The sequence below is a fragment of the Amblyomma maculatum genome, chromosome 1 (assembly GCF_055883805.1).
Source record: "Amblyomma maculatum isolate TAMU_Amacu chromosome 1, ASM5588380v1, whole genome shotgun sequence".
NCBI lineage: Eukaryota > Metazoa > Arthropoda > Arachnida > Ixodida > Ixodidae > Amblyomma > Amblyomma maculatum.
Window position 1 is genome coordinate 247,692,989 of NC_139344.1, and position 16,428 is coordinate 247,709,416.

At 44.6% G+C, this 16,428-nt stretch overlaps 1 protein-coding gene across 1 annotated transcript in view; it reads right to left on the reverse strand.

Moving 5' to 3' along the window:
* Positions 1-890: 890 nt before the first annotated feature.
* BBS9 (Bardet-Biedl syndrome 9) overlaps positions 891-16,428 on the reverse strand; it is a 45,169-nt gene continuing 29,631 nt past the window's right edge. The window contains exons 14-21 of the mRNA XM_084586999.1: positions 13,796-13,936; positions 13,599-13,685; positions 13,295-13,470; positions 11,271-11,423; positions 10,859-11,041; positions 9,480-9,675; positions 6,337-6,426; positions 891-1,000 (exon numbers count right to left, since the gene is read on the reverse strand). Coding sequence (XP_084443125.1) covers positions 891-1,000; positions 6,337-6,426; positions 9,480-9,675; positions 10,859-11,041; positions 11,271-11,423; positions 13,295-13,470; positions 13,599-13,685; positions 13,796-13,936 — 1,136 coding nt within the window. The remainder of the gene's footprint in view (positions 1,001-6,336; positions 6,427-9,479; positions 9,676-10,858; positions 11,042-11,270; positions 11,424-13,294; positions 13,471-13,598; positions 13,686-13,795; positions 13,937-16,428) is intronic.

Consider the following 16,428-nt stretch of genomic DNA (forward strand, 5'->3'; position numbering starts at 1 on the left):
CCCGGAGGCACGTGCCGTACCATTTACTGCTAACTCGGTTCATTCTCCCGTTTGATACAAAATGTGGACGATCCGAAGGCCCGTGAAGATCGAACAAGTCACGTGTTGTCCGAGCGAACTATTCCATGCCTTGTTTCTATTGTGTAATGCGTGCATATACGCTCTGCCGCAGAGGCGATGGCGCATGGATGGAGGAACTATAGAAGGAAATAAGTTCCGGTGTCCTGTAAACATGTCACGTAAGCACGTGATGTAAGAGCGACGGGATGCAATTATGCAGGCTGACAAGCAAGCACTCAACTCGCGAGTCGCCATTCGCTACGGCAGTGGCGTTGAATACATCTGTTTTGCTGCATTCTAAACGTGACCTTGGACATATCTGGAATGTTTTCATACGTAGTCGTCGAGGGACAAGCGGAAAGATTATCAGCGTAAAAAAAAAAAAAAAAGAAAAGAAAAGAGGTAGGGGGGAAGAGCATGGAGCGTTTGCATGGCGTGCAAGGGCGGCGAACAGGATAGTGACACACTTGTTTTCCTCTTCAGAATGATTGGTTTCGGTCGAACGGTACACCCTGCTCGAAGTGTGCGTTCCGGTGTAACCCGCACGCGGATCAGCTCGGATTGTGTTGGATTCCTGAGTGTGTTGCGTCAGAAGTAAAATGACCAGACAATCCAAAGCCTCAGAATCTACGCACGCCGTCGTTTGTAGCTATAGTGTTAAAGGTCTAGGCAATATGTGGAGGAAATCGGCAACTTACTGCTCACTTGCACCCAGACCCACACTGTATTACAAAAGGAAAAGAGAAAAATGACGCACGCACGAGCGCCTCACGTCGTTGCCTGGACACGTCCCAGGTAATGTCTATATTTCGATCACCTAGTGTACAAAATTAAGGGCTTTCTTCCAGTAGGTTGTTGTTACCGCTCTTCGATTCTTGGTAATCATTTGCCCACTCTTGGAGATCGCTTTCATCGGGGACTGGCTTGCTCGTCGATGGCCCTGAGAAAACAACAAAAATTGCGCTTATTCTACAGCCTTGTCGGTGCGCTGCCTTCGTATAGAGGCACTTTGTGTCTCGTTTAATACAATGACAACAAGATACAAATACAGGACACGAAACGGTGTCGTTATTTAAGCTCCACTGTCACTCTTTCAAAGTTCATCGCTGAAGATGAGCAGGGAGAGGAGCCTTCTGCAGTGGTGTAAATTCACAGCGAGGACACTAAACTGGCCGCCGCGTTGCAGCGGTACAATGTGGTCTTATAACAGTGTGGACCTAAGAATAAAGCGTGCAATTTCGCCCCCCCCCCCAAAAAAAAAAAAAAAAGAAGGAAGAATAATTACACCGGTCTGGGAAACGAAGTCAATTAAAAGTAAAAGAGCATGAGCAGGCATGCGTGCTCCAGCTCTGGAGCAAATACCAACTGACTGGCTAGACCGCAAGAGTAAATTCATTTTGCGCCATTTCGCATTCTGTACATTCTTTTTTTCATGACTATTCAATCACGTGCGAATGCGTATCCGATTTTACTTTCTGCTTCTTTCGTTATGTATCTGAAATATAACGAAACTTGCGAACTTCTATTATTGCTATTTAAATTTCCAGTTTAAATACAGTACAGTGAACAAACAGATAGGATATTTCCGTTTTTTCGGGTAACTTTTTTTATCGCACTAAACCTTGAGCATGAGCGAGTAGGAAGACAGTGTCGCAGTTTTTTCACAATATACAGCCAAATTTATTGCCGTATTGCCGTATTAAGCCACAATGTATTCCCGCCGCAAATTTAATGTTTTTTGCACTGTGTGAATGTACTGCGTTAACGTGGATTTTCATTTCCAAATTGAGCACCAATTTCAAAAATGACTGTTCGCAATAATTTGCCGCCGTCAGTACTTCGTACGCAAGCCTTTTAACCGAGCACTCTTTGATAAAGCCGGGGCATAGAGTCCAGAAAGCTGTTGATGACCGTCTGTATAGTTCATTTCCTCTCACTTATCGCAGCTGGTCGAAATTCTCCGCAGCTGTGCTCGCTTTTTGTCCCTCACACGGCGGACGAATCATATATATAATTCAAATAATTTCCGCAGACTGACCTGTCCACTTCAGAAGGTCAAATGTCCTCTTCTGCCATTTTCTCACAAGCATAGAACAGTGCTTCGGCTCGCCGTTCTGTTTAAAATGATATCCAAAGCCCAGATTCTTTGACCCCTATTTAGGTACAATGTCCTAACGCTTTTCTGCTAAACTTCTTTGCCTATACTTTGAATTAGGCGAAGGAAGCCAACTTTACCAAAGGAGAATCAATCAAATGTCGTAAGGTTGATGCCTCTATGGTTAAACGCGGGAACTTGATGACAAGGTCCAAACAAAGTGCGTTTGAGGCGAAATATACTGTGAATCCCGCAATTTTCCCTAGCAAGAACTTCGATTCGCCCAACAAAATCACTATTTTCGATACGACATCTATCCTCACTATGTATTCATTTGCATGTCATTCAGGAATCCCGACTATTTTCACAGGCGTGGAGGTATTGATCTGTGCTTCATTTGTTTTGCTCAGGACATGACTCTTGACCTCCCTTCACAACAGAGACAAACCTTCGTGAATGTTAATATAACAGTGAGTCGTGAGCTTTCTCGGCTCACGCGAACAATGTTTTTTCCGATGATTTCCTCTGTCGATCTGGCCTCTCCCGGCGAAGATTAGAAAAACCCTCCTCTGAGTCTTAATACCGTCAAAGCTTGCAAACTCTAAAGTTGTGGCTGTGGATAATTGCAGCTTGAGTTGGTGTGGTGACCCTACGACCTTCTCGTTGCTTATAAAATAGCGAGATAACGATAATTTAGAACAAGCGGAAATGAGTGCAATTGAAATAGCCCATGAAAGGACAAGGGTAAAAAGAAAAGTAGAACTACGCTGTTGTGCACCAGACAACTCCTGGAAGAATAAAAAATATTGCACCGACAATATTCAGAAATAGTAGAGTGGTAGTTTATTACTAGATTTTGTATGAATTTGTATGCATATTTTTAAAATATATCTTTTTGTTCACTACTGCATATCCTTGCATCCGACTCACACATCAAATGAAAATAAGAATGACGTGGTGGCGTTAATGGCTCTCGATCCTTTCATCGCACTTCGCAGACACGAACTTTTTTTTTTCTCTTTCTTCATTTTTTATTTTTTGCCAACTAAGCGACATGAGGGGGTCCAATAAAGCCCCTAAACTTTATCGCACTAAATGAACGTTCTTCAGTTGTCGACGGCAGTGTAAGGGGATGCGCTTCGAGTCGGATTTCGGCCATTTTTCTTTTCAAATGCCATTGTTTTTCTTTCTTCAGAGTCACTACGTAGTGTCACGACTGTGTATACTACGTAGTAACTACGTCACGACTGTGTATACTAATAAGACACTGTGCAGTGATGCCACCACTTTTACTCTGATCGTTGTGGGTTGTCTGAATTACCAGCTTGAGGTTATGCGGTTCTGTGCGTCACGACCCTACCGAGTAATCGATCAGTGACTTGTCGACACAACAGCGCCAACTATACTATATGCCGGGCTTTCCCCTGAGCGGGACCGTTAACTTCGTCACGCTAAAATTAAGTCATTTGCTTTAGATTCTCGTAAAACCGTTCTGATTGGCTATGTAGTTATTACAGCGCATTCTTCCTACAGGAGTGCCTTAAGCCAACGTCTACTGAGTGGAGCGGCAGACACCGTGACTACCGAGAACTTGACAAGGTCCGCGTAACTCAGCAGCCTACATTCACGACTACCGGATGGGCGATGAAGGGTTAGAAAATGAAACTGCATGTCCTTGCGTGTGTAACTAAAGTGGCGAGGGGGCACCTTGTGACTCGAATTAGATCTGCGATGAGGGTTTCATTAGCTGACCCACCACGGCTCATCCTTCAGTCGTGATGTAAGGATGCTGGGTTGCGTGGGCCTTGTCAATTTCACGATGGTGACGTAGACACGCACATAACTGCACTGAATGTTTGCCTCTTGCCTGCGCAGAATAAAGAACAGTGGGCAAGGCATAAACGAAGGGTAAAGCGGATACTTGCAAAAACGCCGAGGTGGTGGCACGGTAGCACATTTCACGCTGTTCTGGCAAACAAGCTCGTTTGCTAGTAAGAAAATAAAGTGAATCTGCAATGGAGCTTGAACCCTTTGCATTGAGGGACAATGTGAAACATCCCAACTGTATCCCCCTCTTTGCATTTCTCAGTGAGTGAGTGAGTGAGTGAGTGAGTGAGTGAGTGAGTGAGTGAGTGAGTGAGTGAGTGAGTGAGTGAGTGAGTAATGAGTGAGTGAGTGAGTGAGTGAGTGAGTGAGTGAGTGAACGAGCGAGTGAGTGAGTCAGTGAGTGAGTGAACGAGCGAGCGAGCGTGTGCGCGGTTCTTCCTAGTTCACTATAGTTCTGCCTTTGTATTGACAGCCTGTGAACCACTGCTAAGAATAAAGAAACAGTTCTGGTGTTATATCGTGTCTACGTATGCATATTTTGCCTCCTCCACTTGGTTCAGATCTTCTGCCACTCCTGCGCAGAAGTAGAATTCAATGCGGCTATTAGAACGGCCGTGACTATCATCGGCTCCTCCGGCAATGAAGCGACTGTCCTGCTTGCTCTCAGCTACTGGCTTCTGAGTCGCTGCAACAGTGCGTCGAAATTCGCGCAGCGCTTTCAGTGGACCGCAGACATCTCGCCCGCATCTTACCTTTCGCATGCTTAACTTCGAAGTTCGGCAAAAGACAAAAGAGGTCGGGAAACAACGAAGTGGTCAGATTTTCATATCAAATGGAAATCTTCAGGTGACACCCCCGGTTTAAAGGCACCTTTAATTCTCTTACTGAGTGTGAGCTCTGTGTGCGCGAAAAGAGAGCGACGCGACGAGGCGGCGCGGCGAAGGCAGCCGTTTTTCTCTCTCTAGCATCGTGGGCAAGCCCCATGCAAGCAGAGGCAACAGCAACGCGCGCAACAGTTTCGATGTCTGCGCCACTCCGAGGCTTCGTAAACACTCTCGTAACCGGCTCTCTGTACTTTCTTTCAGGTGTTTACGGTGCTGCCTCTTATGCAGGGCAAAAGAAATATTTTCCCTAGTGAAGCGGTGTAGCGAAAATGACAACTCACTCACGGAGGCTCATGGACTCACGAGGGAGGTACGCCATCGTGCTGTGTCAGAGCACGCCAGTTTAGTGAACACGGTCGTAAACTGTTAATTGGCCTTGTTGTGAGACTGTGAGAGTAAATTATGCAACTGATTATGCACCGCGAGAGATTTCGCTCCTAAAGCTGGAGCTCAGCGACACTGGGAGTCAACCACTCGTACCGCCTCGACTCACATATCGCCGTGGTGAGCTCGCTTGTGGCTTGCTCCAAATGTTTAGCCCTCCGTTACCGACAAGCAGATTGTTCCCTTTATTTTCAATTCTGCAGCCAGCTCACATATAATGAAAATTCTCTACGGCACAGACCAACACGACATGTTTGGTGAGGTGAAGGCCTCAACAAGTGGTTTGTCATCGGCTTGTTTACGGTTTGTATATCTGACAAACCGGAAACGGCCAGGCAGAGTATGACTGGGTAATCGCGAGTGCACTTCCGGGCGACGAGTGAAATTTTTTGTTTGAGCAGATACGAGCGACGAAGCCAGCGAAACGTGCAAAAGTTTCTGCGCGACGGCGCCGCTGGTCACTGGAGTTTTCGCGTACATGGAGCTCAGGCTTTACACTTAAGAAATATCCTCCTAAAACTGCAATGTCAAGATATTGCTTGCGAAAAGGAGTCGCTTTTAGTTTCGCGTAAGACATCGACTTGCTTTGAATGTGCCCCACAGGAGTGTAGCAGGAGCTCATACCAACGTCAGCTGGCGTATGCTTCAAGCAAAACAACGAAACCGTAGTTACACTTCGCACCTGGAGCAGCGCATATTGATCAACACGAGAAAGACTGAGATTTTGTTGGAAATCCCGGTTACTACTGGGCCGAGAACTATAATCGTTTTCATCAACTTACGCTTAGAAAAGGTTTCCTTAATTATATTCCATTTCTTTATTTTTTATGATCCTGGAGCCTGTGTAGTACTATTGTGCTAAAATTATAGGTTGAAAACGAGTAGCTACTGCCACGAATAGGCCTTCAGCTTTGTGCAGTAAATTCAGGTAAATGAAGGAGGGTGTCCTCTAGTTCAGAAAGTATGACATTTTCCCATTTTAATTCGGTATGCCTTAAACTCTAGTTCGTCACTGACTGACCAAAAAAAAGAAAAGAACAATTGTGTCTTGCGAGAAAGATTGTGCAAAAAGACGAATCCTCTGACCTGGTATCGGTGACATTGTGGAAGCACTGTCCGACGCAAACAATTCTGCCTTTGAATCTTTTTTGTCACCATCCTTGCCCTGGTCTTCACCTAAAGGCAAGACATGGTGGATTAAGTCGGGTGCAAAAATACTAGAGTCGAACTTAAATGCGAAACTAGGCGTAAATTAATGTCAAAATTAAATTAACTACAAATAAATAAGCAGGCACATCTCGAACGCTGGCTGTAAGGTGAAAGGGGTTAGGATCAATAACAACATTCGCAAAATTTTATATTACTTCGTTTTATCTCACCCACACCAAAACTCAAAACACAAGCCAACACAGTACATGATCCACCTCCACGCTCTCTACTTTTTTCTTCCAGGCTATATGCCTTAATGGCTGGTGGAGCAAAATTAACCGTTTTCTCAATTCGCGTGCAGCGCAAACTTTTGACGCAAAGTGTACATATGAGCCAATTTTTATAGTTATCGCCATATATAGTTTTTGGAAGCAAAGTACGTTCACACTGATTTAAACATGCCGTTAGGTGTGCCAACCTCAATAGTTGTCTCTTGTTGCTTGTTTTCACGAAAAACATATTTTTCTTTCATTAGCAAGGCCGACCGTGTGTCGCTCTCCTTCCTGTATTCACCATCACCTGCTCAATACCTGTGTTAGACAGGCAGTTTCAATTGCCGTTTAGTTAAATTAGAGTTAAGCTTTTCAACTGACGTTGAACTGAACGGCAGTCGACTGCAGTTACACGGAACATTTCGCGAAACTCAGTTGTGTCTCAGAATCACATTATCACGTCACGTGCAAACAGTTTTGACTGAAAAAAAAAGTGATTTCCTTTTCATTAACTTTATACAATATTTGCACACTTCATATTATTAAATTGCGCATTTTCTTTTCCGAGTACGTCACAATTGAACTCTGCACAGAGCCAAATCAATCCATTTGAGGCACGTATGGTTTCACTGCTTAATCGTCGTTTTTTTTTTTTTTTTTTTTTTTTTTTTTTTTTTTGTGCCGCTTCGCGCGCTTCTGGTCTGACACTTCTTTCAGTAATTAAAGTTGCAAGTTGGGACTAGCGCTAGCTATAGGACAACAACCTACCGCGTAATTAGATATTTCGCACGCGAGTTCCTGGTGGTGCCGTCAGCGATAAACTTTCTTATGTCATCCTCGCTTCTGGAGTCCTAGAAATGATGAGTGGGAGTTCTCATGGATCCTGATGCACTTCTGGCATTTATTTCAATAGTTGCCGTCTAGTTACAGCATCCTTAGCAATTACAATGGTACTGCACGCCTCCTCACAACGAGGCACCAACCGCCCAGATACCGCTACCAAAGTTCGATGCTCCCTGAGGTCTGTTTTCTTGCGCGCAGCCTGACTTTAGCTGAACGTCCTGTGTCACTGTGTCACCTCCTTAACCTAGATCCTTCCTACGAATTATGCCGGTCAATTGGCCACTTCGCCGCGATGCGACTTTGCTATGCCCCCTGTGGCTGCCTTTACGAATGCACTGCAGTGCTCGCAGAACGAGTTTTATGAAAACTTTGAGCATCCTTATACTGGTCCTTCCTTCAACATTAATGCCTCACACTGGCGACTGCAATAAGTCGGCTCGCCACTAGATCAGTTTCTTTAACAATGTTCTCGGACTTTACCTTTATCGATGAATGGCTACGCGACATCTGCTGTAGTTCTTGAGGTACACAGGTGTGGCCGTTTATTTACAGTTTGTGTCCTGGGTGTACATGCGCCCCTTTGCATTATCGCTGAATCCTTTTTCTTTTGACGCGCTCGTTTCTTTTTCATGTTTCCCATGTGTATACGGCAAAGAGCAGGACCCGAGGCCGGTCATGTTTCCTGCTTTTTCGTCCAGCCTGTCTCTTTCTCTATGAAATGGAGTTGTAGAATAAACTTCAAGTGTAAGCTTTGTCCCAAGCGTCGGGCAAGAGCGAGCTTTGACGAACAAATAAAGCTAGGAACATCGCCTTTAGAGGACGAAACGAGGGAAAAAAAATAAAAGAAAAAGCTTTCAATTTTCTTTTTACGCTGGAACGCCCATGACTTGGTTGCGACGGGTCGTACTTTCGCTTAGCAATATACTAAAGCCTTCTGTAATCACTGAAATAGCGAAAACAGTCTGCCTCTCTTCTGACGGATTCCATATTCGAATTAGCAGGGTCCGTATCCGCACTGCTGTGGAAAGACAGCTTTCTAATTCAACAAATGGTTTGAACGTCGCCAGTTATCTATAAGTTATAGATATAGGTTATATAGAAAAGGTATAGATATAGGTTATATAGATGCCTATAACGTTCCATACTCACGAAGTCATCCACTTAACGAGGTAATTCCTTTTTCCAATTATATCTCCTTGATGTATATATAAGCTGCCGCGCGCAAAACAATGCACTAGTGTAATTATAGCGGAAGATCACGTTCACATTGTCGTGCACAAAAGTTACGGGATGAGAATTCATGAAAAAAAAAAATACCATTTTCGTGTTGCACCGATAGTAACTAAGTTAGCTGGTGTTCCTTCAAAGAATCAATCTTTTTCCGCATACCGTCGACATTTGTCCGTGACTGGATATGTGTATGTTATATCGCTGGAGTTGAATAGTTATTTAAAGAAAGCTATTCATCTGTCTTTTGTGAAGCGTCCGGTGAAAGGCAAATACCGCTCTGAAACGATGTAACCTCGCATTTTCCCTTCACATTCAGTCAGAAAAAAAAAAATAAATGAATATCTACTAAGTCGCTTTCCTTAACTATTAAAATAAATTAAAATATCACGTGAGTGACCAGTGACCTCAGACGTAACTCCCGTGGACGAAAGTGTCACTACGAGGGCTTGATGCACGTTGTAAAACCGATGCGTCGACGTCACTGCTATTGGCGCCCACGCTTGCAAATAAGGTGCAGCCACGAGAGATCCCAAGACATCTCCCAGCTAACCGACTAGTGGTGACTGTGAACGGAATTGCGCCAGTGGCTCCGAGGCCAAAACTTGGTTGTGCCCTCATTCTTAACTCAAACGTACCTGTACTTTACCAAGCGCTTGACATCCCCATCTGCATAGTGCATTTTTGATTGGCGTCAAATCATTTTCTTTTTCGTGACCAGCACGTAGAAGAGCCTACCTTTTCGGCCGCTATGATCGTTCTGCGACAGGCGCAGACCATCCAGGACCCTCTCGAATGCGATGGCGATTAGCTGCTTGAGCCTGGTCAAGTCCTTGAGCGGCGCCAGCTCTTTGGGCACCGGCGGTAGTTCCTCGTCGGACTGGCTCGCGTGCAGCAGGTGGCAGATGGCCGCTTCCACCTTCTCTTCCCAGCCCTTGGGGTGAGCGAAAGAACCGAGGTGCGACGATAGTCACGACATAATTATAATTAGCTAGCTCGTCTAAGCGCACTGCTAGCATCCTATATTTCGAACATTTATTTCGCTTCGTGCCTTTTGTTTTGTGACCGTAACATTAAATGTACGTACATGCCTTCATTGAAGGGTTGATTATTTTGCTCGCTGCACAGGGCAACATTTTTGTCGTGATATGCAAAGCATGCATATCGTGATATGCACAGTGCATGTTAAAAAACCTTTAGGTGGTCGAAATTACCGGAGCCCTCCACTACGGTGTCTCTCATAGCCTTAGTTGCTTTAGGACGTTAAACCCACCAAAACCAAACCAAACCTTCATGTCCATTTTTATATCTTCGTATGCTTTGAATAAATGGTTTAGGTTGAAACTTTAAACTCTGAATGTACAATACTACTGGAACAGGGAAGATGATAATAAAAGTGCCGTTGCTTCTATAGCCTTTTTGTGTCATCTGTGTGAACGCTGTCTGAAGTGACCGTGTTGTACACTGTGTAGCAGCGTCGATCAACATAATCGATGAAAAATGGCTGTTATCGCAGGGGTTAAGATAAACTTCGTGAATATTTTCGCGTTCACGTAGGATTTCATGCAGCACCTCTTCGATTGCGCCTGCGTCATCACTACTTCATTTTGCGTCCTCTCTAGGACGACACTTCTAGTGGACTTTAATGAATGCCGAAGTAAGTGGTTAACGCAGTTGTGTACGAACGCTGACCAACTGTGGCTTAACAAGAGGGTGGCTGACCAGGATGATTTCTCTCTAAATGTTACCGACCCTATATATAAGGAGCACAAAGCATCCAGTTTCCCTAAAATCTCTTTCTACCCACTGCTACCCAGTGATTCCTAAAGTCCTTAAACTAACCTTTTCTGCAGTTATTACCTGCCTTTGTCAGCTAAACCAAGCGTCAAAGTCAGTGAACCGCATATGAATCGACTCCTCACCTTACTTCGCTCATCAGCAGACAAGCACTGCAAGCTTAACTGGCACTTATAACTTACTTATAACTTATATCTTTTTTTCCAATTTTACTCTGCGTGAGAGATCGGCACATTAAAATCGACCGCACGTTATCCTGCATAATATGTCTATCTAAAGAGGAGAAACTCTGGCTCTGGTGTATTCAAATACAACCTTACCTCAGTGATAGATGCTTCCAGATCGACGTGGAAGATGTCTTGTAAAATCTTATGGTCTTCAGAACTCATTTGCGTTTTAAGCTTCAGTAGCAGGATCAGCAGTTGGCTAGCCGAGCTGAGCTTGGACAGCATGCTTTGGTATTCATTTGTTATCTCTACTGCATGTTTGCCCAGGGATAAAAGCTGAAAAAAGAAACAGCGCTCACTAAACATATGCTACACAAAGGAGAAAATTTTCTGTTGGCCGTTGCTCCTCTTGACACCCTTGAAAGTAACGCTGCTACGCAGCTAAACGAGAGCCCGCGGGAGCGCAAAGCCTAGTGAGGCGTGTATATAAAAACTGAAGTGAAAACAACACCATCTCCTTTTTCAGGCATGTGGTACGACACACGATGAGAAAAACAATTCTCACCTCTCTCTGTGTAACTTCCAACAAGGAGTCAAAATTGTTCAGAGGCGTAGGAGTCTTGTCTTTTAGCTTTGTAAGAACACACTTCTGTACAACACGAAATTGAGCTGCTCTTTGGCTGAGTAGTTCTTCAACTTCTAGTGCTTCCTGCCTTATCTGCAAACACGAGTAAGAGCACGGCGTTAGACAATGGTCTCAGCAGACTATAGTCACAAAAACCATCATAAAGCATGTTTCGCTCTCACTAATTCTTCGCTCCAGGAATGCAAAAAAAAAAAAAAAAAAAAAAAAAAACAAGGGACACTTCAGCTCTGCTTTTAAGGATATGACGTGACAGCGGTAATAACCTCCATCTGTTCGGCTCCCGTTTTGCGGATCGTCGTTTTCGTAACTCGACTAATTACTAATCCCGTTATTTGTGCTTCTACTATCTAACGCATACTCGTTAGCACACAGTCGTAAGCTACCACGTTATGTGAATGACCACCTGACGTAGATATACAGCACCGATTTAACCAAGACCTATTGTCGTACCTGCCTTGCCAAGGGATAGCGTGTATTGTCTGGCTCGGAATAAAAGGGTCCCGTTGAGTTCGATTCCCATCTCATCTTCCAATCTAAAAGGAGCTATCCCAGTTGGTAGCTCCTGCCAACTCGATGTCACGTGGTATCGTGACGTCACACAACCCGCCAACCAATCGCTGCCCGGCCATGTCACCTGCCAACTACCACCTGCCAGAATCATGCCCGTGACGTTTCGTTCACAACACCGACAGCGGGTCCTTTGAAGGGATAGAAGTTTTTAATGCGAAAGCATTTCTTGCCTTATGAATGGCGTTTACACACGTCATCACCACAGCGTGTCCTCACGAGCTGTCCATCATCGACAAACAAAAATAAGTTAACCTTCTCCACGCCAGGACTCGAACCACCATTCCTCTGTCCGCAAGCCGTGCGCGCAAACCACTACACTAGGCCGATTGTTTCCTCTTTATTGTACTTTACGCCGACTTCCTGAGAATGATTTCGTGATTACACTTGTCTAGCGTGACGCTACGAGGCACTGATAGAAAGGACAGCAATGGAAATAAGGAAAAAAATGTAAAAAAAAGAGAAGAAAAATAAAAATGAAATAGAAAGGAAACAAAATTTACAAAATGGAATAAAATATCAATAAAAATAGCAAACAAATATGAAAAGACATAGAGAAGAAAAACACTGATGAAAAGTAAAGAAAGTAGAGTAAAAGTAACGTTGTAGACGTGAGAAAAGCAATGAAACGCAGAACGAGCTCATAACGAAACTAGGCACGGAACTCGCCATGCTTTCGCATTTCCGCACGTAAGGAAACTTAAGTGCACCGCTTTAAATTTTTTCTCACAGCGTATCTGTTTCATAAATATGCGTAAAGCATTAGTAAACACATGTATCACCGCGTGAAATTTGTCTACGCTCAGTAAATAACTTATAATTCCATTTGTTCTGCCACACAGTTTTGGTTTCAGGTTGCCCAGCCATCTCTGCGACGTCACAGGTGAGTATGAAATCCCTTGAGGCCCACAAAACCTGCAATATAATAGCTTGATCTTTGCCCAGTCGCTGTCATTCCGGCTTCTCGAGCAGCCTACAGTTTAAGTAAGCAGCGAAAATTTTGCACCTTTCGTATGTGTCACGTGATCTCATACTCGTTTGTGAAGTAGAAACTCTCGTCCGGCGACCTGAAACCGAAACTGAAACTGCAAAGTACAAAACATAATAAAAATTCTTTTTTGAGTGCTGGCGATTTCATGGGGTGATCCATGTGTATTGCTGCCATACGCATAATTACGAAGCAAAATTATACTTTGAAAAATTCTGTCTCCACCCCTTCGCGTTAAAAAAGTAAAGTGCAATTTTTTTTATGACACGCACATCCTCCATTATCCTCATCAAAGCGAGCTCAGACCTGGCCCATCGTGTCGGGTAACTGAATAAAATGATAATAAAAAAATCTCTGCAAGAAGCGCGAACAGCCAAAGCAAACAAACCTTGAAATAATCGTCGATGACGGAGAAATACTCTTGCAGCGGTAAACTTGAGCCGTAACTGCACTTGAGTGATTCGTCATTCGTGGAGCGCTTATAATACTGGTGCAACCTCCTCAAAAGTTCCAGCACAGGAATCCAGAGAGCCGCGAAGTTGTCGCTCTGTATCCTGTATTTCTCTGACCAAGGGAAAAAACAAAAACAAAACCCAAACGGAGACGTGATAGAGTAAAAATGTAGAAAGTTTTCATTATAAACTAAAGAAAAAAAAAATGCAGCGTCTTCTCCGCAGCTTGGTCACACTTACGAGATGATTTAGAAACCAAGATGCTAGCTTGAGGGCCGTGAAGAAACTGGATGCCGATAGTCTGAGAGGTAATATCACAGAAGAAATCTGAAAATGCGGATTTCTTCATGAAGGCACCGTTCCCCCGCGAAGTACGCCAGATCAAATGGCTTTTGTTCAGTTTCGGGGCGCACCAGCGACGCCTTCTGGTGACTAACCTGGAAAGAGCTCGTTGGACGGCACAGATGGTTTGTTGGTTTCGATGGTCAACTTGTGCTCGTACATTCTTTCAGCCACGCATGGACGCGCTACGAGCGCCAGCGGCAAATGCATGGACGCTTGCACCACCTGAGTTGCCCCTGGTGAAAGGTCGTTGGAAAACAAAAAATCTTTCATCAAAATCCTAATGAATTTCCTCAGTTCGGAGTGGTGTAGAAAACCAGCAGTGTCACAGCAAGCGTTAAAACTGGGCAAAAGCGGGCACCGGCTAAAAGCTTACCGAGCTGCGGCAGTATAGACCAACGACGCGAGGTTCTTACTAGGCATCGACCCTACTACAGAAGTATCTTCAGCCCAACCCTATCAGATAAATTAAGACAAGCCAAACTGGTGATCACGTGGCTACAAGTGGCAGGCTAAACGTGTCTAAAATGATCTACACCCCAGCTGTTCATAGAAATAAGGGGAATATATCAGCTCTGCCTAAAGGGTATGACGCAATACCAGCCTGTGGTTCTCTATAACCACACACTATTCATGAACTGTGTATGCCTCTTTACGTGAAAGCCCACACGACGCACATATAAACTCACGGTTAATCGTTAACGTACAGGTGTCTCCTAAATTGCTTATTTGGCCACGTATCTGGCTCGCAATACCCCAAGGGTCATGGGTTCCAATCCCGCATGGAGCTGGGATTTTCTCTGAGTGAAATAAACTACATTATCAAGTTATATCATTTTACCCATGCGATGATCTTTAATTCGCATTGCACGTCATGTTTCAATTACTTTAATTTCATGCGTGACGTCATGCTTCACGTGAGCGCTGTGGGGTTTTTGGAATTCCAGCGCTAATTCATGCGGCTGTGGCGCGTTATAACCGCGATTCTCTCTGTGGCCCTGTCAACCAATCAGGATTTTAGCTCACGCCAATGACGCCGACGCGTGCGTTTATGAAACACAGGATCCTTAACGCCACCGCTTTAAAATCTCCAATACAGGTATGGGACTGCAACGTGCATAAAATGTGGGCCCGTGCACTCACTCAATTCAGCATCGACTGTGAAGCCTGCATATTGAACTATATTGAACTATATTGAGGCGAGCGCATAAAATCATGGCGATTTTGACGTGGGGTATAGGCGGCTGTTGCTCACCGCAGTTTGGTAGACAATTACTCTGGGTAGTGAATTAAGCTGAGATATCGTGCAATCGGATAAAATACCGAAACGACGTCATAAGGCTTACTTTGATCTGAGCAACCATACAGAGGGTTAGTAATGAAGACGCAAATTTACAGCCGCACGAGGGCACTATATCTGTCCTCCCATCGCAACGCTTCGCTCCCATAGACAATTCATGGATCCGTGCGGTTGTTGCAAAGCGTAGCAATGGCTATCTGCTAGCTCCAACTTGGCAGGGCATTTCAGAGAGCACCGTGATGCTTTCGATTTCTCTCTCTGTACGGTTCGTGAATGCGACAACCTGAGGAGTGATACGATGTTGTGGCTGTGCAAGGAACTTCGCGGCGAGAAGCAGCGAGGAATTATCAAGGCATGTCTTAAACGTCGGGCTTTATGTGTTCTGGCCGTTGCGTAGATCAGCGGTGTTTCACGGCGTGATCGCTGCGGTGAAGGTGTGGTTGCCATTTTTTTAAGTGCTAGCCTCTCAATAGGAATGATCGTCCATGTCCTAATTATAGTGTCACTAGAGTTGTCTGCCTGCCAAGGTTTCCGTGCCAGTAGCACATTTACCAGGTTACAATTGCTGTCCTCATTTCTGCCTCCAAAATATTTTGCTTTGGGCAATGTCAGCCTTGAATGTGTTGCTTTTTTTCTTTCTTATTTATATCCTCGTGTTTTCTTGTGCTCTTTACATCATGTGTCTGCCTCCATCGCTGCAGTCTAACTGCAACAAATTAAAAGTAGCGGTTGCGATTTTATATCTTCCCCAACTTCTCTTGTAAAATTCTTCCACGTCTTGAAAGAGTGGAATTGAACAGAATAAGCATTTTATTGCTTGTAGTGCCCTTAAGTTTTATCCCTTTTGTTATCTTTGAGCTTATTATGGGTTATGGGTCGCTGTATCCGAAAACACTATGTGCTCTACCATTTGAGATGCTCGGCTTCCACACACATATATGCTCAAGCATTGTTACATGTTTTAGTTAATGAGTGTGCATTAGCAAAAACAATTACTTGCGTTATGTAATAACACAAGTCTCTTGTCTCGCAGTAATTCTCAGTGCAGTATGCCAGCGCCAGACACCATCATCCTACAGCTATGCTCCTTCCTTTTCCCAGCGTAGAATCGGAGGTGAAGGCATTTTTCTGTTGTCGATGTCACCTTTCCTGACATCCTGGAATAAACCTTGCTTTATTACTGCTGCGAACTGCTAAAGGCTTCGTCAGCGGCACGTGTGCCCGCCTCCGCTCTGCTCGTCGTTATCACCAAGCGTCACGGCAGCCTCTGCTTGCAGCTTTCCTTTCGTTCTCTTTTCCTTTGGCTTGATATAAAAACCCAAGCCACGCAATAAACCTGGTTCTTTCTGCCCCAGCCACCAGTCTCGTTGGGTTCTAGCGGGCTCTGCCGCCGACCCGTTGGCAGGCGTCCGCCAGCCGCTGGCGGTT